Source organism: Mobula hypostoma, chromosome 8 (assembly GCF_963921235.1).
Source record: "Mobula hypostoma chromosome 8, sMobHyp1.1, whole genome shotgun sequence".
NCBI lineage: Eukaryota > Metazoa > Chordata > Chondrichthyes > Myliobatiformes > Myliobatidae > Mobula > Mobula hypostoma.
This window is the reverse complement of record NC_086104.1, coordinates 110868982-110894860: the sequence shown is the minus strand read 5'-3', so window position 1 is coordinate 110894860 and position 25879 is coordinate 110868982. Positions and strand designations below refer to the sequence as shown.

The 25879-nt window shown below is 44.0% G+C and overlaps 1 protein-coding gene and 1 pseudogene across 3 annotated transcripts in view; one reads left to right on the top strand and one right to left on the bottom strand.

Moving 5' to 3' along the window:
* Nucleotides 1-697: 697 nt before the first annotated feature.
* The window catches only part of plg (plasminogen), a 110196-nt gene continuing 85014 nt past the window's right edge, over nucleotides 698-25879 (top strand). Inside the window, exons 1-3 of one of the 3 annotated variants that reach the window (XM_063056610.1) lie at nucleotides 698-950; nucleotides 1045-1180; nucleotides 7001-7107. In XM_063056610.1, coding sequence (XP_062912680.1) covers nucleotides 905-950; nucleotides 1045-1180; nucleotides 7001-7107 — 289 coding nt within the window. In that variant the 5' untranslated portion in view covers nucleotides 698-904. Of the gene's footprint in view, nucleotides 951-1044; nucleotides 1181-7000; nucleotides 7108-25879 lie in introns of those variants that run through there. The other 2 variants (XM_063056609.1, XM_063056611.1) reach the window with 2 other exon arrangements.
* On the bottom strand, nucleotides 15998-24401 carry LOC134350843 (polyadenylate-binding protein 1A-like; annotated as a pseudogene).

Sequence of the window (25879 nt, the reverse complement as noted above, 5' to 3'; positions counted from 1 at the left end):
GGTTCTCTGTCCAGCCACCATCTTCAAATCGTCTCCACCTTTTCAAATCTCTCAGTAGCTGCATGCCTTTCCCCAAATTTCCATTCTTGCTCATCCCCAAGTTTTCTGTGGGTGTGTATTTAGCTGTCAAGACTCACAGCTTGGGAAAGCGATGGAACTGATGGCTTTGTGATACAAAGATAGTTGGAGGGCCAGGTAGTGTTGAGGAGCAGGGAGGTGCAGAAGGACTTAGACAGATTGGGAGAACGGGAAAAGAAGTGACAGATGAAACATAGTGTGAGGAAGTGTATGGTCATGCACTTAGGTAGAAGGAACAAAAGTGTAGACTAACCCCTCTATGTTCTATTGTCATAGACACAGGTACATGTATGCATAGGTGCAATGAAAAAGCTACTTGCAGCAGTATCACAGACATAGAGCATCAGATGAGCAGAATTCACAAGAAAAAAACATAAATTTTATGCACTGGCAAATCTGTTCAGGTATGCAAAGGTAAGACAGGGCACTTGTTGGGTCTCCAACCTTGCATGCAGCCTGGGTCTATTGTCCGACTCTGCATACGCCAGTGAATGCCAAGTTCCCTCACGCTGCATGTGTGCTCAATCACGTCCACCACCAGAGCCGATCCAACTGAGTGAACTTTGATACCAGCACCGGCCTCGGTTTTGTGACCAGATTTCTCTGACACTCAAAAATAAGGCTGGCGTAGGTGAGCGTTCTAAGTGGTCGGGGAACACTGGCAGGGTTTATGAACTCTTTGTTTAGAGAAGGATCCACTATCTCGAAATGCAAAGTTACACTGTGTGCCTCGGGATGTTTGTTCATTGAAGCAAGGATTCCTGTCAGCAACAAGGACCCACGGGCTTAACAAGGACTCCCAACTTGTCTGAAACCAGGATTTAAAATGCTTCTTTGTTTGAGACTCCTTTTACTGACTTTGGCATATTATGGTGAGTGAAATTCATCACTGATTTGGCAGCTCTTGTGTGAGAGGTGATTGTTATCAGCAAAACATAATAATACAGAGGCTTATTTTTTTCACAGTGCAAGGTGATATATTGAGTGACTATGCTGAAACAAAAGGAGCCTGGATTTCTTCTGTGAGAGAAGTGAGGTATCCCCTGCTCAGTGTTGAAGAATGTGCAGCAAAGTGTAATGCAGAAAGCACCCTTCTCTGCAGGTAAACTTTACTTCTTATAAAATAGAACTTCCCTCATACAGGACAGGTTTGTTAATAAGTTTAAAAAATATACTGGACAACAACTTTTTTGAAGGCTTGTTTCCTCAGTTTTGTTTTGGTCATGATGGACCACTTGAAGCTGAACACAAATATAATTTCAGACTACTTGTATCACAGAGGAACTTGGAGAAACAAGAAATTAACTTTTATTGAATATAATGTATTAAATTGCATAATGGTGCTGATATTTTTAATAGTGCAACTAAGGTAAAAATGTTTTGTTGATGGTTTTCATTTGTACTCAATGTCTGAGGCTTCCTGCTTCAGTGTCCAACAATAATTAGCCAGCATTAATGGATTCCAGTTGCCCTGATACCGTTTCTCCATGATCGCAATGTCCCGGTGAGACCTTTCACCATGCTCATCACTGACAGCGCCAAGATTTGCAGGGAAGAAGTCTGAATGGGAATACAGAAAATGAACCTTTAGTGACATGTTGCACTTCATGGTTTTGTCTGCTTGGAGCATGTTGTCAGCCAGCTGTACGTACCTTGGTGCTCTGTAGTTGCCAAGGAAATTTTCAGACGACATCCATGCGATTTTCTCTGGTCCCACCAGAAGTTCTTTGAATTGCCTGCCATTGATGACCTCTTCGATTTGTAGACCATCAATTAATCTTAGCATCAGTTATTCTGACTTGAATTATGAATTGAAATAACAAATATAGGTGATTTCAATAAAATGGTGTGTGATAGGGAAATTTCATGGCGATTTTCATGACCAGCAGCCCAAAGTCCATCAGATACACACAAAAATATTCAACAAGCAAAATCTTTGTCCTTCGGTGATATCCATCAGGTGGTTTGCACTTGTGTTTCTCAACCAGAAGACTGGAGACCTGTGTGGTGTCCTGAGCAGTTGCTACCCAGCGAGAATGGGGTAAAACTCAGCCTCTTGCTTGCACACTGTGTGTCCGACAGAGTGATCAGCAGCACTGGGGCTCCACAGGGGACTGTCCTGTCTCCCTTTCTCTTCACCATTTACACCTCGGACTTCAACTACTGCACAGAGTCTTGCCATCTTCAGAAGTTTTCTGATGACTCTGCCATAGTTGGATGCATCAGCAAGGGAGATGAGGTTGAGTACAGGGCTATGGTAGGAAACTTTGTCACATGGTGTGAGCAGAATTATCTGCAGCTTAATGTGAAAAAGACTAAGGAGCTGGTGGTAGACCTGAGGAGAGCTAAGGTACCGGTGACCCCTGTTTCCATCCAGGGGGTCAGTGTGGACATGGTGGAGGATTACAAATACCTGGGGATATGAATTGACAATAAACTGGACTGGTCAAAGAACACTGAGGCTGTCTACAAGAAGGGTCAGAGCCGTCTCTATTTCCTGAGGAGACTGAGGTCCTTTAACATCTGCTGGACGATGCTGAGGATGTTCTACGAGTCTGTGGTGGCCAGTGCTATCATGTTTGCTGTTGTGTGCTGGGGCAGCAGGCTGAGGGTAGCAGACACCAACAGAATCAACAAGCTCATTCGTAAGGCCAGTGATGCTGTGGGGATGGAACTGGACTCTCTCACGGTGGTGTCTGAAAAGAGGATGCTGTCCAAGTTGCATGCCATCTTGGTCAATGTCTCCCATCCACTACATAACGTACTGGGTGGACACAGGAGTACATTCAGCCAGAGACTCATTCCACTGAGATGCAACACAGAGCGTCATAGGAACTTATTCCTGCCTGTGGCCATCAAACTTTACAACTCCTCCCTTGGAGGGTTAGACATCCTGAATCAATAGGCTGGTTCTGGACTTATTTCATAATTTACATATTACTATTTAACTATTTATGGTTCTATTACTATTTATTATTTATGGTGCAAATGTAATGAAAACCAATTTCCCCTGGGATCAATAAAGTATGACTATGACTACTACTACTACTACTCTTGTGCTCTCCTGGCACTGCTTTGATGAAGACACAAGAGACTGCAGATGCTGGCGTCTGGAGCTGCAACCAGCATTGTGGAGGAACTCGGAGGATTAGGCAGCATCAGTGAGGGGATAGGTCCCTCATGAAGGGTTTTCACTTGAAGCGTCCACATTTCCTCTCAGTCCACAGATCAGAATCAGATTTAACATCACTGGCATATGTTGGAAATTCGTTGTTTTACTGCAACAGTACAAAACATAATAATATAAAAACAATAAATTAATATATCTGCCTTTACTACCTCTCCAACAGTGCATTCCACATACCCACCACTCTGTGTACAAGTCCCACCTCTGATATTGCCCCCCCACCCCTATATTTTGCTCTCTTCACCTTAAAGTTTTGCCCTGGGAAAAGATCAGAATCAGGTTTAATATCACTGGCATATGTTGTGAAATTTGTTATCTTGTGACAGCAGTAAAAATAATCAACAAACTATAAATTACAGTAAGAACTATATGTAAAAAATTAAATTAAATAAGTAGTGCAAAAATAGAAGAAAAAAATAGTGAAGTGCTGTCCACGGGTCCGTTGTCCATCAGAAATCTGATGGTGGAGGGCAAGAAACTGCTCCTGAAACTTTGAGTGTGGGTCTTCAGACCCCTGTCCCTCCTCTCTGATGGTGGACTGAGAAGAGGGCTGGCATGTGCTGGGTGGTGTTGCTCAGCTTGCTGAGTGCCTCCAGCCTGTTGCTCTTTGGTCTTTTGATGGCAGCATCTCTATTCTGGTCAAATCCAATATGAAAAAAGAACATTACTCTCTGTTTCACTGGCAATTAGAAAATGTAATTGTTCCAGAGCATCCTCCCTGGATATACAACAGATTTCTCTGACTGATTGTCTGGTTATTTGCCTCTTGCTGTAGGAACCTTTCCTTCAGTTCAAGGAGTATGTAACTGACGGATTAGTACTCAGGCAGTGAAAATCTTCCCAGCAAGGGAGAGAGCAGATTCACACTTGGAATACGATTCTCTTCTCAGTGTTTCGACACTTGTTAAGCCTCATGCTTATTTCAAGTACTTGCAGTTATGATATGACACCTTCAGATTTTAAAATGTGACAGGGCGCAGCAACAGAGTGGGTCACTGTGACCTGGAGCCTGTGGCTGTGACAACATAAAATGTTTGAAGCAAATTTCAGCCCTGTAGCTTCAGTGGTGGAACAATCAAATTGCTTGAGATCCAGCTTTTCAAAGTAGTGTGGAATAGGACTCCAGGGCCTTAAATTCTGCAGGAGGTCCAGTACATCATTAGTAAAGAGGGCTTCTACCAAATTTATGGCTGTGCAGAAAGAAGTCATGTGACCAATGCAAGGCTAAAAAGGCCCTCAGGACCATTACACAACATCTTTACGCTTTTATAAACCAGCTTAGAAACAGTGGAATCACCAGAGACTGCAGGAGCTGGAAATCTCAAGCAGCACACAAAGGAGATGAAGGACCTCAGCAGGTCAGGCAGTGCCTATGAAAGCAGACGGACAGTTGATGTTTCAGGTTGAAACCCTTCATCAGGACCAGAAAGAAATGGGGGTGGGGTGGGGCGGAGGTTGGGCTTGCCAGTATAAAATGGTGGATGGAAGGTGTGGAGCAGGAGCTGGCAGGTGATAGTGGATCCAGATGCAGGTGATGATGGGCAGGTGAGGGAGGGAGGGGAGAGAGTGAATGATGTAAGAAGCTGGGAGGTGATAGGTGAAAATGACAGCGGGCTGAAGAAGATGGAACCTGATAGGAGAGGACAGTGGAGGGAGGGAGGTGGCGGGGGGAGCCAGTGGGAGGCATGTATCGGTGAAGGGCAGATGGAAAGTGTGGGGTAGGGAAAAGAGGGTACAAATAAAACAGTGGGAAATTATTGTAAATTTCTATTACATGGCAGAGTTGATGAAACAAACTTAAAAAGCTGCTTTCTGCACTGAATGGCATTGGCCTCGGTGTGTTCAGTCTTGCCTATGTTGCTGAGGTAACGGTGATTGTGAACAACATCAGAACAACTGGCTAATGCCCAGCTGTCCTGATTTTGAAATGAAGATTGGGAGTTTGGGATTTAGAGCAGGCTCCCTGCAGTAGCACCTCAAATCAAAATCTCCCCGATGGCTTGGTGGGGAGTCCAGCTCATCACAGTGTATTCTGTTTGGTGTGGGGTCCAGCTCATCACAGTGTATTCTGTTTGGTGTGGAGTCCAGCTCCTCACAGTGTATTCTGTTTGGTGTGGGGTCCAGCTCATCACAGTGTATTCTGTTTGGTGTGGGGTCCAGCTCATCACAGTGTATTCTGTTTGGTGTGGAGTCCAGCTCATCACAGTGTATTCTGTTTGGTGTGGGGTCCAGCTCATCACAGTGTATTCTGTTTGGTGTGGAGTCCAGCTCCTCACAGTGTATTCTGTTTGGTGTGGAGTTCAGCTCATCACACTGTATTCTGTTTGGTGTGGAGTCCAGCTCATCACAGTGTATTCTGTTTGGTGTGGAGTTCAGCTCATCACAGTGTATTCTGTTTGGTGTGGAGTCCAGCTCATCACAGTGTATTCTGTTTGGTGTGGATTCCAGCTCATCACAGTGTATTCTGTTTGGTGTGGGGTCCAGCTCATCACAGTGTATTCTGTTTGGTGTGGATTCCAGCTCATCACAGTGTATTCTGTTTGGTGTGGAGTCCAGCTCATCATAGTGTATTCTGTTTGGTGTGGGGTCCAGCTCATCACAGTGTATTCTGTTTGGTGTGGGGTCCAGCTCATCACAGTGTATTCTGTTTGGTGTGGATTCCAGCTCATCACAGTGTATTCTGTTTGGTGTGGGGTCCAGCTCATCACAGTGTATTCTGTTTGGTGTGGGGTCCAGCTCATCACAGTGTATTCTGTTTGGTGTGGGGTCCAGCTCATCACAGTGTATTCTGTTTGGTGTGGAGTCCAGCTCATCACAGTGTATTCTGTTTGGTGTGGGGTCCAGCTCATCACAGTGTATTCTGTTTGGTGTGGAGTCCAGCTCATCACAGTGTATTCTGTTTGGTGTGGAGTTCAGCTCATCACAGTGTATTCTGTTTGGTGTGGGGTCCAGCTCATCACAGTGTATTCTGTTTGGTGTGGAGTCCAGCTCATCACAGTGTATTCTGTTTGGTGTGGGGTCCAGCTCATCACAGTGTATTCTGTTTGGTGTGGAGTCCAGCTCATCACAGTGTATTCTGTTTGGTGTGGGGTCCAGCTCATCACAGTCTATTCTGTTTGGCGTGGAGTCCAGCTCATCACAGTGTATTCTGTTTGGTGTGGATTCCAGCTCATCACAGTGTATTCTGTTTGGTGTGGATTCCAGCTCATCACAGTGTATTCTGTTTGGTGTGGGGTCCAGCTCATCACAGTGTATTCTGTTTGGTGTGGGGTCCAGCTCATCACAGTGTATTCTGTTTGGTGTGGAGTCCAGCTCCTCACAGTGTATTCTGTTTGGTGTGGAGTTCAGCTCATCACAGTGTATTCTGTTTGGTGTGGGGTCCAGCTCATCACAATGTATTCTGTTTGGTGTGGGGTCCAGCTCATCACAGTGTATTCTGTTTGGTGTGGGGTTCAGCTCATCACAGTGTATTCTGTTTGGTGTGGGGTCCAGCTCATCACAGTGTATTCTGTTTGGTGTGGATTCCAGCTCATCACAGTGTATTCTGTTTGGTGTGGATTCCAGCTCATCACAGTGTATTCTGTTTGGTGTGGAGTCCAGCTCATCACAGTGTATTCTGTTTGGTGTGGATTCCAGCTCATCACAGTGTGTTCTGTTTGGTGTGGATTCCAGCTCATCACAGTGTATTCTGTTTGGTGTGGATTCCAGCTCATCACAGTGTATTCTGTTCGCCAGGGCCTTCCTCTATAATCCAAAGGATCAGGACTGCATCCTGAAAGCGGAAAACAGTCGCATGCATGAGGTGTTGAGAAGAACAAACGCTATCCTCTATGAGAAAAAAGGTAAAGTTTAACTAGCTGAAAAATACACAGACAACATATTGCAAGTTAAACACCAAGAAGTGTAAAATAGCAACAGTAATTACAGGTAGCAGCATCGAATAGAATCCTGGAGTCATACAGCATGAAACAGGTCCTTCAGCGCAACTGGACCATGTCTTCCAAAGTTCCCATCGCAGCTAATCACATTTGCCCATGTTTGTCCCATATCCCTCTAAACCTTTCCTATCCATGTCCCTGTACAAGTGTCCTTTAAATGTTAATGTACCTGCCTCAGCCACTTCCTCCAGCTTGTTCCATACATGTACTCCCCTCTAGGTGAAAAAGTTGCTTACTTACACCCCCCCAAAAAAATTCTCCCCTCTCATCTTAGACCTCTGCCCTTCAATTTTTAATTCCCTGACCCTGGAAGAAAGGATTGTGGAATATTTATAAAAGATAGAACAGTGTGGCACAGGGACAGGACCTGTGGCTCACGATGCCTGTGCTGAACAGGATGCTAATTTTTACCAGTTCCACCAGTTCAGTCTTTTACCCTCCATTTGCTGCCTATCTTAAAGAAAAGCTAATTCCAGTGAGATTTGAAGACCAGATAATGGGGGAGCACTGAGTTTGTGATAGGGTCTGGGTGTGTGATCAGTCTCCCCATTCAGCCAACCCCCTACCCCGCTAAAATGGTCAACAACTTACAAGGATGTTGCTCGGACTTGAGGACCTGAGTTATAGGAAAAGAATAAATAGGTTAGGACTTTATTCCTCGGAACGTAGGAGAATGAGGGTAAATTTGATAGAGGTTTACACAATTTTTGGGTGTACAAACAGGGTAAATGCAAGCAGGCTTTTTCCACTGGGGGTGGGTGAGAGTTAAACCAAAGGTCACGAGCTAAGGGTGAAAGGTGAAATGTTTAAGGGAGACATGAGGGGAAACTTCTTCATTCAGAGGGTGGTGAGAGTGTAGAATGAGCTGCCAGCTGAAGTGGCAAATGCACGTTTGATTTCAACACTTAAGAGAAGTTTGGATAGGTACATGGATGGGAAAGCTATGATCCGGATGTAGGTCCATGAGACTAGGCAGCATAATAGTCAGCATGGACCAGATGGCCAAAGGGCCTGTTTACGAGCTGCAGTGTTCCATGACTCTATGACTCCAATTCTATGCTTTCCAGCATCCTCTGCATCTCTGGCAAAACATTCCAGTGACCAAGGTCCTCTCTACTGTCACATCTTTAGTAGAAATTCCACAGTAGGGGCCAACTTTCAGTTTGTTAAAAATTGAAATTACTATTGATATTGTCTTATTTCAAAGTTCAAAGCAAATTTATTGTCAAAGTACACTTAAGAGAGCTTAAAGTAGAAGTCTCTTAGGGGAAAGTGATCATAATATGACCAAATTCACCCTGAAATTTGGGAAGGGGAATCTGAAGTTGATGTATCAGTATTGCAGGAGGGTAAAGGGAATTACAGAGGCATACAAGAGGAGCTGGCCAGAATTGATTGGAAAGGAATACAGGCAAGGATGATGACAGAACAGCAATGGCTGGAAATTCTGGAAGCAATTTGGAAGGCACAGGATATATACATCTCAAAAAGAAAGAAGTATTCTAAAGGCAAGATGATATAACCATGGCTAACAAGAGAAGTCAAAGCCAACATAAAAGCCAAAGAGAGGGCATATAATAGAGCAAAAATTGGTGGAAAGTTAGAGGATTGCGAAGATCCAGAAGGTGACTAAAAAAGTCATCAAGAAGTTAAAGATAGAATACAAAAGTAAGCTAGCCAATAATATTAAAGAGGATACCAAAGGTTTCTTCAGATACATAAAGTGTAAAAGAGGAATGAAAGTGGATATCGGACCATTGGAAAAGGATACTGGAGAGGTAGTAATGGGGACAATGGTGGGCACACTGAATAAGTATTTTGCATCAGTATTCAATGTGGAATACATTAGCAGTTTGGTGGAAATTCCAGGTGTCAGGGGTCATGAGGCGTGTGGGGTTACCATTACTAGAGAGAAGGTTCTTTGGAAACTGAAAGGCTTGAAGATAGCTAAGTCACCTGGACCAGATGGTGTACACCCCAGGGTTCTGAAAGAGGTGGGTACAGAGATTCTGGATGCAGTAGTAATGATCTTTCAAGAATACTAGATTCTGGAATGGTTCTGGAAGACTGGAAATTTGCAAATGTCACTCCACTCTTCAAGAAGGGAAAGAAGCAGAAGAAAGGAAACTATAGGCCAGTTAGTCTGACCATAGTGGTTGGGTGGACGTTGGAGTCAATTATTAAGGATGAGGGCTCAGGGTACTTGGAGGCACATGAAAAAATAGGCCATACTCAGCATGGTTTCCTCAAAGGAAAATCTTGCCTGAAAAGTCTGTTGGAATTCTTTGAAGAAATAACAAGCAGGAGAGACAAAGGAGAATCGGTTGATGTTGTGTGCTTGGATTTTCAAAAGGCGCATTTCAAGCTGCAACACATGCAGCTGCTTAACAAGCTATGAGCCCATGGTATTACAGGAAAGGTTCTAGCAGGGATAAAGTAGTGGTTGATAGGCAGAAGGCAAAGAGTGGGAATAAAGGCTGTCTTTTCTGGTGACCCACAATGGTCTGCATTGGGACCGAGTTTTCTTACGTTATATGTCAATGGTTTGGAGGATGGAATTGATGGCTTTGTTGCCATCAATTCCATCCTCCAAGATAGGTGGAGAGGCAGGTGGTTTTGAGGAAGTAGAGAGGGTACAGAAGGACTTAGACAGATTAGGAGAATTGACAAAGAAGTGGCAGATGGAATACAGTGTCGGGATCTGTATGGTTATACACTTTGGCAGAAGAAATGAAAGGATTGATTATTTTCTAAATGGAGAAAAAATACAAAAAAATTGAGGTGCAAAGGGACTTGAGAGTCCTTCTGCAGGTTTCCATGAAGGTTAATTTGTAGTTGCAGGTTGAGTCTGTGGTGAGGAAGGCAAATGCAATGTTAGCATTCATTTCAAGAGGACTAGAATATAAAAGCAAAGGATAGAATGTTGAGACTTTATAAAGCAGTGGTGAGGCCTCACTTGGAGTATTGTGAGCCATTTTGGGCTCCTTATCTTAGAAAGGAAGTACTGAAACTGGAGAGGGTTGAAAGGAGTTTCACGAAAATGATTCCTGGATTTAATGGTTTGACATATGAAGAGTGTTTGATGGCTCAGGGCCTGTATTCACTAGAATTCAGAAGATTAAGGGGTGATCTAATTGAAACCAATCAAATGGTGAAAGGCCTTGATCGAATGGATGTGGAGAGGATGTTTCCTATGAGGTGAAAGTCTCAGATCAGAGGACACAGCCTCAGATTAGAGGGGTGTCCTTTCAGATTGGTGATGAGGAGGAATTTCCTTAGTCAGAGAGTGGTGAATCTGTGGAGTTCTTTGTCACAGGGAGCTGTGGAAGCCAGAGGTTGATAGATTCTTGATTCACTTGGGCATGAAGGGATACGGGGGAAGGCAGGGGATTGGGGAGGCGGAGGAAAATGGATCAACCATGATAACATTACAGAGCAGACTCGATGGGACAAATAGATTCTGCTTCTATATCTTACTGTCTTAATGTCCTTGAAAGCGAGGCTGTCGGTTCATATGTATAGGTCAGACGTACCAAGAGGCAGTGAAAAGCTTTTGTTGCATGTTTTCAAATACATTATTCCTTACAAAAGTGATCAAGGTAGTAAATAGGATGAATGCAGAGCACAGTGTTGGAGTTTGTATGAATGTGCAGTGCAGGTAGACTGATAAGGTGCAAGGGCTGGATGAGACGGTCCTGGAGAGGAAGGCAGAAGAGACTTACTGGAAAATATCCAGGGTTGAGCAGCTTTCAGCACCTGAGGTTGATGGGACAAGCTGGGCCTGTTCTCCCTGGAACAAGGTAGGCTGTCAGGAGATCTGATGAAGATGGAATAGATCATGATGGATTTAGCAAGGTAAAGGAGGGAGTGACGAGTAATCTGCTGGAGGTATTTGGCAAGTTGAACAGTAACTGTGGGGGTGAGTGGCAACGGGTGGGACAGAAATTGTTGCCATTTTTGGGTCAAAATCCTACATCATGGCCCGAAATATTGACAATTCCAAAAGCCCGTGTGGAGGCCCCCTACTGGAATTAATCCAACCCCTCTTCCCAATCCCCCATTCTGAGGAATTAGGAGAGGGAAAACTCAGTGGAATGAGAGGAGATACAAGCAGGGTAAAGCAGAACCAAAGCAACTAACGTCAGAACAGGATCTTTAAGAAAGAAGATGTTTCTCCTGAGGCTCACACCACAGTCTCCCTCACTGTCTAGAGATCTGTAGGATAACCCAGCAGTGTGATCAGACCCTTCTATTCCTTCTCAAATTGAACCAGATGAATTCTGTCTGTTCCCATAAGTACATTCACATTTTCCAGCCTGGGAATGTCTTCCACCCCGCTACCACCCCCTCTACTGTTCCTCATCCACTTTTCTGAACATGTGTGCCCTCCCTACTTTCAAGTCACTTTTCCATTATTGACACAACATCAAATTCCCAAACATCCATCTGTGCTTATAGTTCACTGACCATCTACACTGTCCTTTGTGCCTTCAGACATTCTAGAACCTCACAATTCACTCTGTCATGGCTTTGCACCTTACTGTCTGCCTGTACTGCACTGCAATTTTTCTGTAAGTGTACTATAGATTCTGTATGCTCTCATTACTTTTCCCCTGTTCTACCTCAGTAGAGTGTAGAACATAGATCATTACGGCTTTGGGTAAGCCCTTTGGCCTACAATGTTGTGGTAAATTAATTAAACCAATGATTAGAAATTAATATAATCCTTCTCTTCTTATTAACCACATCCCTCCATTCTCTGTAAATTCAAATATCTTTCCAAGACTCTTTCAAGCATTTGTATGCTCTCTACCTCTATCACCATCCCTGGCAGCACTCTGTATAAAAATGCTAGCCTGCAGATCTCCTTTGTACTTTATTCCTCTCACCTTAATTATCCAGTACCAGATATTTTGACCGCAGGAAAGGCACACGGGCTGTCTCCTCTATCCATGCCTTGCATAAATGTATAAACTTCAATCAAGCCTTCACTCAGCCTCCACAAACTGTAGCTTGTCCAACCTCTCCTCATAGCACAAGTCCTCCAAAGCCAGACAGTTTCCTGATAAACCATCTCTGCACTCTCTCCAAAGCCTTCACAGACCTTCTGTAATTGGGTGACCAGAAATGAACACAATACTTGAAATGTAGCCTAACCAGAGTTCAAAGTCAAAGTAAATTTATTATCGAAGTGTGTATCTGGCACCATATGTTACCTTGAGATTAATTTTCTTGCAAGCACTTACAGGAAAACATAGGAATACAATAGAATGTATGAAAAACTATACATAAACAAAGACCGACAAACAACCAATGTGCAAGAGAAGGTATATTGTGCAAATAAAACAATAAATAAGTAATACTGAGAACATGAGTTGTAGAGCCCTTTAAAGTGAGTTTGTAGGTGGTAGAATCAGTTCAAAGTAGGGGCGAGAGAAGTTATCCATATTGGTTCAGGAGCCTGATGGTTAAAGACTACTAACTGCTCTTGAACCTAGTGGTGTGGGATCTAAGGCTCCTGTATCTTCTGCCCAATGACAGCAGTGAGAAGAGAACATCTCCTGGATGGTGGGTGCAATGAGCTCTTTGGGCCTGTGTGGAGCACTGGAGAGCATTGGGTTCCAAAGGTTTTTAGAGCTCCTGAATTGTTTAACTGTTGTTTAAAGAGATTTTTTTGTTTGGAGTTCCTTGTGCTTTCGCTCGAGCGACATACTCTTTATAATGCAGTCTCCTGGTGTTTTCTGTTTAAACTTGCTAAGTTTATTTTGATAGGCTTGAGGATTCTGTATTACTTGTAATATTTAATGGGATGCCTGATTAGCACTAAACGTGGGGTCCTAGTTTAGAGAATGCCACATCTTGCAGTGTCACTCAGCCAAGCTACCAACGTTCTGTTGGAATCCTTATGAACAAACTTTGGTCGCCATCTCTACATTGGAGTCTGTCTTTCCTCCGCACTTGGGTTCCAACACTGCCTGTGCACATTGTGACAGGTGGGGCTCCTTGATGATGGATGCTGCTTTCTTGTGGCAGTGCTCCTTGTAGATGTGTTCAGTGGTGGGGAGAATTCTGCCTGTGATGGACTGGGCTCTATCCACCACTTCCTGTCGACTTTTCCATCTATGGGCATTGATGTTTCCAAAGCAGGTCGTGATGCAAGTAGTCAGGATACTAACTATTTATAAGGCTATAGCATTACTTACTTGCTCTTGAAGTTAATACCTTAACTAATGAAACCAAACATGCCAGATGCCTTCTTTACCACCGCATCAATCTGCACAGCCGCATTTAGGGAGCCATGTACCTGAATCTCAAGATCCCTTCATTCATCAGCACTGTTAAGAATCCTGAAAAAGTACTTTTAGAACAGAACAGGCCCTTCAGCCCATCACGTTGTGCCAACATTTGAACCTACTTCAAGATCAATCTAACCCTCCCTCCCGCATAGCCCAGCATTTTTCTTTCATCCATGTGCCTATCGCAAGTGTCAAGTACTAGAAGAAATAGGTGAGAGGTGTGGAACTGAGAGGCGGAAAGCAAGGGAAAGATAATGAACAAGGACACAAAGAGAAAGGAGATTCATCTCACCTCCTCACTCCCTCATCACTGGGCCAATCAGTCTGGTTTCCCAGAGGAGAAATGGCAAATAGTAGAGGGCTTATTCATTTTGTGGTGGTGTTGAGTTGCTGCCATGTGATTGGCTGATTAGATATTTGCATCAACAAGGAGACTGGACAAAGAAGTGACAGATATAATATGGTGTCAGAAAGTGTATGGCCATGTTCTTTGGTCGAAGGAATAAAGATGTAGACAAGTTTCTAAACGGAGAGCAAATTCAGAAATTGGAAGTGCAAGGGGACTTGGAAGTCCTCATGCAGTATTCCATAAACTTTAAACTTATACTGTCAAGTTTTTGGTTTCCTGGGAAAAAGATAGTATACATTCAGATGACGATGTAATTAGTGAGTTATCACCACCAACAGTGCATGGAGAATTACCTCACCCTTTACTGTCAGTGGCATTGATGAATGTTCCAAAACCATGGCCAAATGAAATGCGTTATGGATGTTCCTCATAACATTGACATTATCAGAAGCTGTGCTTTCTCCTGCCTTCAAATCTTCCCCAGTTTTCGCCGAGCATGAGCTTCTAAGCAGGAATTTTAATGAGAAACAATGTTTGCCAAGGTGTTCTCCCCACTCATTCCTTCACCTGTTCATCCCACCTTCACTCCCTATCCTTCTTTACTCCTATCCACCAGCACTTGGACCATTAATGTTTAACCGGGAGGAAGTTGGAGTTTGACTAATAATCAATAGGTTTCATACAGTCCTAGAGGTTAAACAAACATGAAACCAAAATTTACAAACACACTGTTTGAAATCCAGAATGGTCTTGGCCTGAAATATCAACTCTTTATTCATTTCCATAGATACTGCCTGACCTGCTGAGTTCCTCCAGCATTTTGTGTGTTACTTTGTCTTCCAGCATCTGCAGAATCTCTGGTGTCTACAAACATACTTTTTTGGATCATCATATTGCAGATTTCAGATCTCTTTTTGGAGACAATTCTTTTTGTTATCCAATGAATGGCAAACCACTCTGTAGAAAAATTTGCCAAGAACAATCATGGACATGGAAAGACCATGGCCGACCTCATCATACGACAAGGCACATAATGAATGAACAAGCTTCCCATTATGCTAAAAGGCTGCAACTCATTCCATCAAAAGTAGAGAAAATTATATCGTCTGAATTTATTTTGCAACTACGTCCTTCCAGGCAGCATCTGGGGACTTTGTCACACTGGCCACTGTTCAATTTCGGCCACATTTACTTTTTGCTGCTGCAGTGATGGCAGTAGGGAAAACTGAGACCTCAAGCTAGGTAACCATGTTCAGAATGGAAGCCACATGTCATTCAAAGCTCTAAATAATACCCCTGATCTTGATGGGTGATTGTAACCACAGTTAAATAATTACATTTTATTTGAACAGTATACTACAGAAGAATGCTGAACTGCTTCAAAGCATAACCCATTCCCATTCATTGCCATCCCCATCTACATCCTCATTACCTGCTGACTTACCAGTGGGTAAGCTGCACTCTACTGTCTTGTTCCTGGGTGTGGGGATCCGGAGGGTGGCTGGGGCATGCATCCAGATTCAGGGCCGCAGTCCCTCACATTGCGAGGCAGCAGCTCTACCCTGCCACTCACTAACACACGAGACAGGGAGAACTTAACTAACCAGTAGCCCAGCCATCGTCAGGAGGTGTGTGAGTTTCTCACCTTGGATTAGACGAAGAAGTGTGACCATTTCCCAATTCTGTAACTGCTGTTCCTGATATAAGCTGTGGTACCATGTTGTATGATTTTGGATATAAAAGAGGATTAGAATATAAAAGCAAGGATGTAATATAATATAAATAATGTAATATAAAGGCTTTATAAGGCATTGGCCAGACTATACTTGGAGTATTGTGAGCAGTTTTGGGCCCCTTGTCTAAGAAAAGATGTGCTGGCAACACACACAAAATGCTGGAGGAACTCAGCAGGCCAGGCAGCAACTATGGAAAAGAGTACAGTCAATGTTTTGGGCTGACAAGATGTTCTGGCATTCCAGAGGGTCCAGAGATGAATCACGAGAATGGTGTCAGGAATGAAAGGGTTAATGTATGAGGAGCATTTGAAGGCTCTGGGCCTGTACTCGCTGGAGTTTAGAAGAATGGGGGGGCGGGGAGGGAAGATCTCATTGAAACATACTGTATATTGAAAGGCCTAGGCAGAGTAGATGTGGAGAGGATGTTTCCTATAGTGGGTGAGGACACAGCCTCAGAATACAAGGACATCCCTTTAGAACAGAGATGAGGAGCAATTTCTTTAGCCAGAGGGTTGTAAATCTGTGGAACTCATTGTCATAGATGGCTGTGGAGGCCAAGTCATTGGGTATTTTTAAAGTGGAGGTTATAGACCCTTGATTAATAAGGGCATCACTGGTTATAGAGATAAGGCAGGAGGATCAGATACAGAGGGGTTATAAATCAGCCATGATGGAATGGCGGAGCAGACTTGATTGGCTAGATGGTCTAATCTTCCTCCTACGTTTTATGGTCTTTTGGTCTCATGGATTCATGGATAAGTCAGCCATTAGTATTAGACGAAAGCCTTAGCACATGGAAGTAAGAGTGAGGAATCTATGGATGTGACGTAGCTGAGGAGTTTGGTGCTGTTTTAGTGGTAAGGCAGAAACCAAGTCTAAGGGTAAAGAGAATGGAGCCCTCAAAACGGAATGATACTGATTCAAATTCAGATTTATCACACATACGTCGAAAAATACAGTGAAATGTGTCATTTGCATTAACAACCAACACACCCATGGATGCGCAGGGTGTCGTCACACATTCTGGCACCAGCGCGGCATGTCCACAATGTTCAACACAGCACACAACACAGATCAACACGAGCAACAACAGAGCAAAATAAGTCCCTTCTCCACCCTGCCAGCCCCTCACTCACACTACCCCTCCTTCATCCTGATGACAGGTGGTCGATATGATTTTTAATTTTGTGTGCCAGCTGCTTCCACACCTCATGGGACAGTGGCCAATTTCTCACGTGCCAACAAGAAAAGAGTCCATCAACCTGCGGTTGAATGTGCAGTGCCCCCAACAGCTTTGCTGGCTGTCAAGCTACTGGGCAGGACCCTCTCCCTCACTATGGTGTGCATTAATCTGAGGGTATATTTAAACTGGAGGTTGAAGGGTTCTTGTTTAATAAGGGCACTGAAGATTACGGGGAGAAGGCAGAAGAATGGGGTTGAGAGGGATAATAAATCAGCCATGATGGAATGGTAGAGCAGACTTGGTGGGCCAAATGGCCAATTTCTGTTCCTATGTTTTATGGACTAAGTCAGGAGAACATTATTGGGCTCAGCTACTGGATGACAAAGAGAGAAATCTCCCTATCTGAAATCCGTAATTTGTAATATCCAACGTTCTATGTCCCATCTTCTAGATACCACTGGTAAGCAGTTTGTTGCCACGACGGCTGACACCTCATTGCTAGTGTCAGATGGAATCATGGGAGACGGGTAGCTCATGCAGGGAGTTGTAGCAAGGCCAAAGCAGCACACACAAAACGCTAGAGGAACTCCACAGACCAGGCAGCATCTAATGAAAAGAGTAATAGTCAACACTTTGAGCTGAGAACCTTCATCAGGCCAGTTCACTGAACTCCTATGGTTCCGCAGGAGAGAAAAGCACTGCACAGGTCATAGTAAAAAAAGTGTGATATCGATAAGGCTTCTATAAAAGTGGATAAGTCTCCAGGTCCGGACAAGATATTCCCTAGGACCTTGAGGGAAGTTAGTGTGGAAATAGCAGGGGCTCTGACAGAAATATTTCAAATGTCGTTAGAAACGTTGATGGTGCTGGAGGATTGGCGTATTGCTCATGTGGTTCCATTGTTTAAAAAGGGTTCTAAGAGTAAACCTAGCAATTATCGGCCTGTGAGTTTGACATCAGTGGTGGGTAAATTGATGGAAAGTATTCTTAGAGATGGTATGTATAATTATCTGGATAGACAGGGTCTGATTAGGAACAGTCAACATGGATTTGTGCGTGGAAGGTCATGTTTGACAAATCTTATTGAACTTTTTGATGACGTTACTAAGAAAGTTGATGAGGGTAAAGCGGTGGATGTTGTCTATATGGACTTCAGTAAGGCCTTTGACAAGGTTCCACATGGGAGGTTAGTTAGGAAGGTTCAATCGTTAGGCATTAATATTGAAGTAGTAAAATGGATTCAGCAGTGGCTGGATGGGAGGTGCCAGTGAGTAGTAGTGGATAACTGTGTGTCAGATTGGAAGAGGGTGTGTAGCGGTGTGCCTCAGGGATCTGTACTGGGTCCGATGTTGTTTCTCATATATATTAATGATCTGGATGATGGGGTGGTAAATTGGATTAGTAAGTATGCAGATGATACTAAGATAGGTGGCGTTGTGGATAATGAAGTAGGTTTTCAAAGCTTGCAGAGAGATTTAGGCCAGTTTGAAGAGTGGGCTGAAAGATGGCAGATGGAGTTTAATGGTGAAAAATGTGAGGTGCTACATTTTGGTATGACTAATCAAAATAGGACATACATGGTAAATGGTAGGGCATTGAAGAATGCAGTAGAACAGAGGGATCTAGGAATAATGGTGCATAGTTCCCTGAAGATGGAATCTCATGTGGATAGGGCGGTGAAGAAAGCTTTTGGTATGCTGGCATTTATTAATCAGAGCATTGAGTATAGGAGTTGGGATGTAATGTTGAAATTGTATAAGGCATTGGTGAGGCCAAATTTGGAGTATTGTGTACAGTTCTGGTCACCAAATTATAGGAAAGATGTCAATAAAATTGAGAGAGTACAGAGGAGATCTACTAAAATGTTACCTGGGTTTCATCTCCTAAGTTACAGAGAAAGGTTGAACAAGTTAGGTGTTTATTCTTTGGAGCGTAGAAGGTTGAGGGGGGACTTGATAGAGGTATTTAAAATTATGAAGCGGATAGATAGAGTTGAGGTGGATAGGCTTTTTCCATTGAGAGTGGGAAGGGGATTCAAACAAGAGGATATGAGTTGAGAGTTCAAGGGCAAAAGTTTAGGCGTAACATGAGGGGGAACTTCTTTGCTCAGAGCGTGGTAGCTGTGTGGAACGAGCTTCCAGCAGAAGTGGTTGAGACAGGTTCAACGTTGTCATTTAAAGTTAAATTGGATAGATATATGGACAGGAAAGGAATGGAGGGTTATGAGCTGAGTACAGGTCGGTGGGACAAGGTGAGAGTAAGAGTTTAGCATGGACGAGAAGGGCCGAGATGGCCTGTTTCTGTACTGTAATTTTTATATGGTTATATGGTTATATACTGTGCAATGGACCAGCCTGAACCAGGCTCAGACAGGGTTAGATGCCTTGTGGGCGATTGTGCTGGCCAGTGGGGAGATTTGAAAGGAACTTCACTGACATTGGTTCTGTACTGCAGCCAAGGTGAAGGAGCGGCCAAGAACTGTGGTGACAGGTTCATCCAAGAGTCCAACAGCAGAGGGACTGAGCTGTCCTTGAACCTTGAACATGATCTCAAGCCTCTTTATCTTTGTAGGTTTCAGGAGTTATGGCTAATGTTGGGAAATGCACCCACTGAATTCAGGTCACGGACAGTTAATGTAAATCCTTCATCCAAGAATATGTCATGTCTGCAATAGGGTTATTGAAAACTGTGGAATTTGTCAATACTGGGTCTCGCACTGTGGAGCTATTAAGTTTTGTTTATCCAGTGTTGTGGTTGAGAGAACTGGAAAATGAGCAGCTTCATGTTAAAATAGGTTTATAGTTTTCAACTGTGTATCAATGGGTCCTTGCCAATAACAATTTCTTTTTGTATTGTAATTGATTAACTAATTTAATATAGGCAGACAGTTATTCTTAGCGACACACACAAGATCTCTGCAGGTCAAGTAGCATCTATAGAAATTAATAAACAATCAACATTTCAAGCTGAGACCCTTCTTCAGGACTGAAATGGAAGGGGTCAGAGACCAGAACAAAAAGGTGGGAGAAAGAGAAGGAGGCTAGTAGGTGGTGATGCGTGAAGCTAAGTGGGTAGGAAAGGTAAAGGGCTGGAGAAGAAGGAATCTGATAGGAGAGGAAAGTGGACCATAGGAAAAAGGGAAGGAGGAGGGGACCCAGGGGAGGTTATAGGCAGATGAGAAGAGGTAAAAAACCAGAGTGGGGAGTAGAAAAAGGGGGAGGGAAAAATAAATTACCAAAAGGAAAAATCAATGCTCATGCCATCAGGTTGGAGGCTTTGCAGATGGAATATAAGGTGTTACTCCTCCACTCCAAGGTTGGCCTCATCTTGACACAAGAGGAGGCCATGGACCGACATGACAGAACAGGAATGGGAATTGAAATGTTTGGCCACCAGGAAGCTCCACTTTTGGAGGATGGAGCAGAGGTGCCCCAAATTACAACAGGTCTCACCAAAGTAGAGGAGGCTGCATCGGGAACACCAAACTCAATAGAAGACTCCAGCAGATTCACAGGTGAAGTGTTGCCTCACCTGGAAGAACTGTTTGAGGGATGAGGTGAATGGGGAGATGTAGTAGTTAGTCCCCTAGCAAGGATAAGTTCCAAAGTTCCATGAGGGAGTTTAATGGGGACGGACTAATGGACTAGGAAATAACGGAATGAATGATCCCTACGGAAAGTGGGGGGAGGAGGTAAAGATATGTTTAGTGGTAGGATCCCTTTGAAGATGGCAGAAGTTGCAAAGGATGATGTGTTGGATACAGAGGCTGATGGGGTGGTAGGTAAAGACAAGAGGAACTCTATCACTGTTAAGGCAGTGGGAGGATGGGGTGAGCGTGGATGTTTGGGAAATGGAGAAGATGTGGGTGAGGGCAGCATCAATAGTGGAGGAAGGGAAACTCCACTGTTTAAAGAAGGAAGACATTTCTGATGTCCTGGAAAGGAAGGCCACTTCCGGGGAAAAGATGCGGCAGAGGTGAAGAAACTGAGAAAAGAGAATAGCATTTTTCAAGAAGAAAGGGTGTGAGGAAGTACTGTATAGTCAAGATAACCATGGGAATCAGTAGGTTTATAAAAGACGTTGTTTGACAGTTTGTTTCCAGAGGTGGAGTGAGATGGAGATAGAGAGATCAAGAAAAGGGAAGAAGGTTTCAGAAATGGACCAAATGAATTTAAGGGCATGATGGAAGTTAGAGGCAAAGTTTATAAAATTGATGAGATCTGCATGCGTGCTTGAAGCAGTAACAATGCAATTATCAACGTAGTGAAGCAAGAGGTGGGGAGTATTATTGGGGAAGACTTGAAACATAGGCTGTTCAATATAGCCAACGATGAGGCAGGCATAGCTGGAACCCCTCAAGTCTGGGGGAAGTTGGGGGAGCCAAAGGAAAAATTGTTGAGCGTGAGGATCATTTTCACCAGACGAAGGAGAAATAATTGGTTCTTTTGCTAAGAAAGAAGCAGAGGGCTTTGAGGCCTTCTTAATTGGGGATAGAAGTGTAATGGGACTGAACATCCATGGTAAAAATGAGGCAGTCAAGGACAGGGAATTGAAAGTTACCGAGGAGATCAAGAGCGTGTTATTCTGGTTCTCTTGTCCCAGGCTTTGAGACGTACACTCTGCGGCCATTTTGTTACCACATGTGCCCAATAAAGTGGCCACTGAGTCTGTGTCCATGGGCTTCTGTCACTGCAACCCGTCCACTTCAAGCTTCGACATGCTGTGCGTTCAGAGATGCTCTTCTGCACACTACTGCTGTAACGCTTGTTTATTTGAGTTACTGTCACCTTACTGTCAGCTTGAACCAGTCTAAATGTTCTCTCACCTCTCTTATTAACAAGGCATTTTTGCCCACAGAACTGTTTTTTGCACCATTCTCTGTAGCTCTAAAGACTGTTACGCATAAGAATCCCAGGAGATCAGCAGTTTCTGAGATACTCAAATCAACCCCTGGGGAACCAACAATTATTCCATGGTTAAAGTCATTTAGATCACATTTCTTCCACATTCTGATACTTAGTCTAGTCTGAACAACAACTGAACCTCTTGACCATGTCCGCATGCTTTTATGCACTGAGTTGCTGCCACGATTTGCTGATTAGATATTAGCATTAACAAGCAGGTGTACGGATGTAAGGATAAAGTGCCCACTGAGTGTACGTTAAATGTGTTTACTAATTTTAAGATCTATGTGATACATTCCAGGCACCACTGTTAGTTGAGCACTGTTGATCTACAATAAACAATGTTTAGTTACAGGCACAACCCTTGTCACTTGTCCTACTGAACAGCAGTACAAAAGGGTCTACTTTCTCCTTCTTCAACAGACCCTTGGGATCGAGGGTGACTTGCTCCCACCCTGGTTCTGGGGTGTCTGGTGAGGGCCAAGTGAGCACAGTTCCCACAGACATTAACCACTGGGACAGGCAGGTGAGTAGCACATTAAGTGGTGGACACCTTCCAACAGTTAAACACTCCTTCTACATCAGGGGTTCCCAGACTGGGGTCCATGGACCCCTTGCTTAATGGTATTGGTCCACGGCGTAAAAAGGTTGGCAACCCCTTCTCTGCATATTCCCAGTGTGGTTGTCAGCACAATTCCTGAATGCCCCATCTCCTCTCTGAGCGACTGTGGGCCTGCGGCTGCCAGGAGTCCATGGGAAAGGTTAATCATACATGAAACATCTGAAATACAGCATATATTCAGCTTCGCGTTCTTTGCGGGATTTAAATCAACCTACAAAAAGTTTACGATCATTAAGAAGCATGCTGTTCATTTTTTCAATGGCTCGCTCTGCCGCCTCATGGGTCTCAAAGTGAACAAATCCATAGCCCTTGGAACCATTTTCATCGCAGACAACCTTTCAAGACAGGATGTTCCCAAAAGCTGAAAATGTGTTATACAATGTTTTGTTATCAATTGAATTATCCAAGTTCTTAATGAAGATGTTGCCAACTCTAGATTTCCGCAAAGATGGATCAGGCTGAAACCACATAGTACAAACAGGCTTGCCTTTGTTAACATCAAAATTCATTGTATCCAAAGCCCGCTCAGCGTCGGCCAGCTGCTGGAAGTTGACGTAGGCGTAGCCAAGTGAGCGGCGGGTGATCTTGTCCCTGCAGACGGGGATGGAGAGGATGGGCCCGGCCGGCGAGAACTTCTCGTAGAACATCGCCTCGGTCATGTTGGGGTGCAGGTCGTCCACGTAGAGCGAGGCCATGGGGTAGCTGGGCGCGCTGGGGTTCATCACGGCCGAGGTCGTGTGTGTGTGTGTGTGTGTGTGTGTGTGTGTGTATGTTGTTATGTGGGGTGAAGGGAGACGGCTGACTGGTCACTCCGGACTCACTCGAGCTCGATAGCGGTGCGGGCAGATGGCGCTCCTCTTTTCCCCCCCAAAAAAAGCATGCATGCGTGTTTAAAAGAATGAACAGATTACAGAAATTAAACAAGAAAAAATGAGGAAGTTGGAGGAAGGAAATGAGGGCGGTGGTTCATGGCAGACGGAGACGGCATTGAGCGGCGGCGGGGTCCCGGGAGGAGGTGGCGGCTGGGCTGGGAAGAAGGCTAGTTATGGAAAGTATGACAATTAAAGAAGAGGAAGTACTGGAGCTTTTAAGGAATATAAAAGTGGATAATTCTCCGGGTCCGGACAGGATATTCCCTAGGACCTTGAGGGAAGTTAGTGTGGAAATAGCAGGGGCTCTGACAGAAATATTTCAAATGTCATTAGAAACATTGATGGTGCCGGAGGATTGGCGTATTGCTCATGTGGTTCCATTGTTTAAAAAGGGTTCTAAGAGTAAACCTAGCAATTATTGGCCTGTGAGTTTGACGTCAGTGGTGGGTAAATTGATGGAAAGTATTCTTAGAGATGGTGTATATAATTATCTGGATAGACAGGGTCTGATTAGGATCAGTCAACATGGATTTGTGCGTGGAAGGTCATGTTTGACAAATCTTATTGAATTTTTTGATGACATTACTAAGAAGGTTGACGAGGGTAAAGCGGTGGATGTTGTCTATATGGACTTCAGTAAGGCCTTTGACAAGGTTCCACATGGAAGGTTAGTTAAGAAGGTTCAATCGTTAGGCATTAATATCAAAATAGTAAAATGGATTCAGCAGTGGCTGGATGGGAGATGCCAGAGAGTAGTAGTGGATAACTGTGTGTCAGATTGGAGGATGGTGTGTAGTGTTGTGCTTCAGGGATCTGTACTTGGTCGAATGTTGTTTGTCATATATATTAATAATCTGGATGATGGGGTGGTAAATTGTATTAGTAAGTATGCGGATGATACCAAGTTAGGTGGAGTTGTGGATAATGAAGTAGGTTTTCAAAGCTTGCAGAGAGATTTAGGCCAGTTAGAAGAGTGGGCTGAAAGATGGCAGATGGAGTTTAATGCTGAAAAATGTGAGGTGCTGCATTTTGGTAGGACTAATCAAAACAGGACATACATGGTAAATGGTAGGGCATTGAAGAATGCTGTAGAACAGAGGGATCTAGGAATAATGCTGCATAGTTCCCTGAAGGTGGAATCTCATGTGGATAGGGTGGTGAAGAAAGCTTTTGGTATGCTGGCCTTTATTAATCAGAGCATTGAGTAAAGGAGTTGGGGTGTAATGTTGAAATTGTATAAGGCATTGGTGAGGCCAAACTTGGAGTATTGAGTACAGTTCTGGTCACCGAATTATAGGAAAGATGTCAATAAAATTGAGAGCGTACAGAGGAGGTTTACTAAAATGTTACCTGGGTTTCATCTCCTAAGTTACAGAGAAAGGTTGAACAAGTTAGGTGTTTATTCTTTGGAGCGTAGAAGGTTGAGGGGGGACTTGATAGAGGTATTTAAAATTATGAGGGGGATAGAGTTGACATGGATAGGCTTTTTCCATTGAGAATGGGGGAGATTCAAACAGGAGGACATGAGTTGAGAGTTAAAGGGCAAAAGTTTAGGGGTAATATGAGGGGGAACTTCTTTACTCAGAGAATGGTAGCTGTGTGGAACGAGCTTCCAGCAGAAGTGGTTGAGACAGGTTCAACCTTGTCGTTTAAAGTTAAATTGGATAGATATATGGACAGGAAAGGAATGGAGGGTTCTGGGCTGAGTGCAGGTCGGTGGGACTAGGGTAGAGTAAGAATTTAGCATGGACTAGAAGGGCCAAGATGGCCTGTTTCCGTGCTGTAATTCTTATATGGTTATATGGTTATATGGTTATATAGAGTATATGAACTATACTGAATATTGAAACGCCGAGATAGAGTGGACGTTTCCTATAGTGGGTGGGGGGGGCGGGGGGGACACCAGGACCAGAGGGTGCAAGGATGCCCCTTTAGGACAGAGGTGAGGAGCAATTTCTTTTAACCAGAGGGTGGTGAATCTGTGGAATTCAGTGCCACAGATGGCAGTGAGGTAGAGTCATTGGGTATATTTAAAGCGGAGGTTGATAGGTTCTTGATTAGTAAGGACTGCCTCGAGTCAGTGACTGGGCAGCGTTGAAGAACTGATCTGAGGACCTGAATGACTACACCAGGGTCGTTACAGACTTTATGAAAACAGCTGTAGATTATTGTGTCATTCAGTGTCCACCCCAATCAGAAGCCCTGGATGAACAGTGAAATCCAGAACCTGCTGAGAGCCAGATCAGAGGCATTCAAGTCTAGAGATCAAGAATGCTACAAGAGGTGCAGGTATGATCTCAGGAAAGCCATCTCTCAGGGAAAGTGGAGAGTCTGGACCAGACTGGAATCAAGGAGGGATGTTCAACAGCTGTGGCAGGGTTTGAATGTTATAATCTTCTGCGAAGTTAAATCTAGTGACATGGGGAACCACAGAGCTTTGCTTCTAGATGAGCTCAATGTCATCTATGCTTGCTTTGACCACCAGAACAGGGAGGAACCATTACACACCCCCAAGTCTCCCGATGATCCTTTGGTCTCGTTATCTGAAGATGACGTGCGGGCTGCCTTCAAGACAGTGAATCCAAGGAAAGCATCCAGTCCGGCGGGGTAACTGGCCGAGTACTGAAGACCTGTGCAGACTAACTGGCTGGTGTGTTCACAGATATGTTCAACCTCTCGTACCGGCAGTGTGTGGTACCCACCTGCTTCAAGCA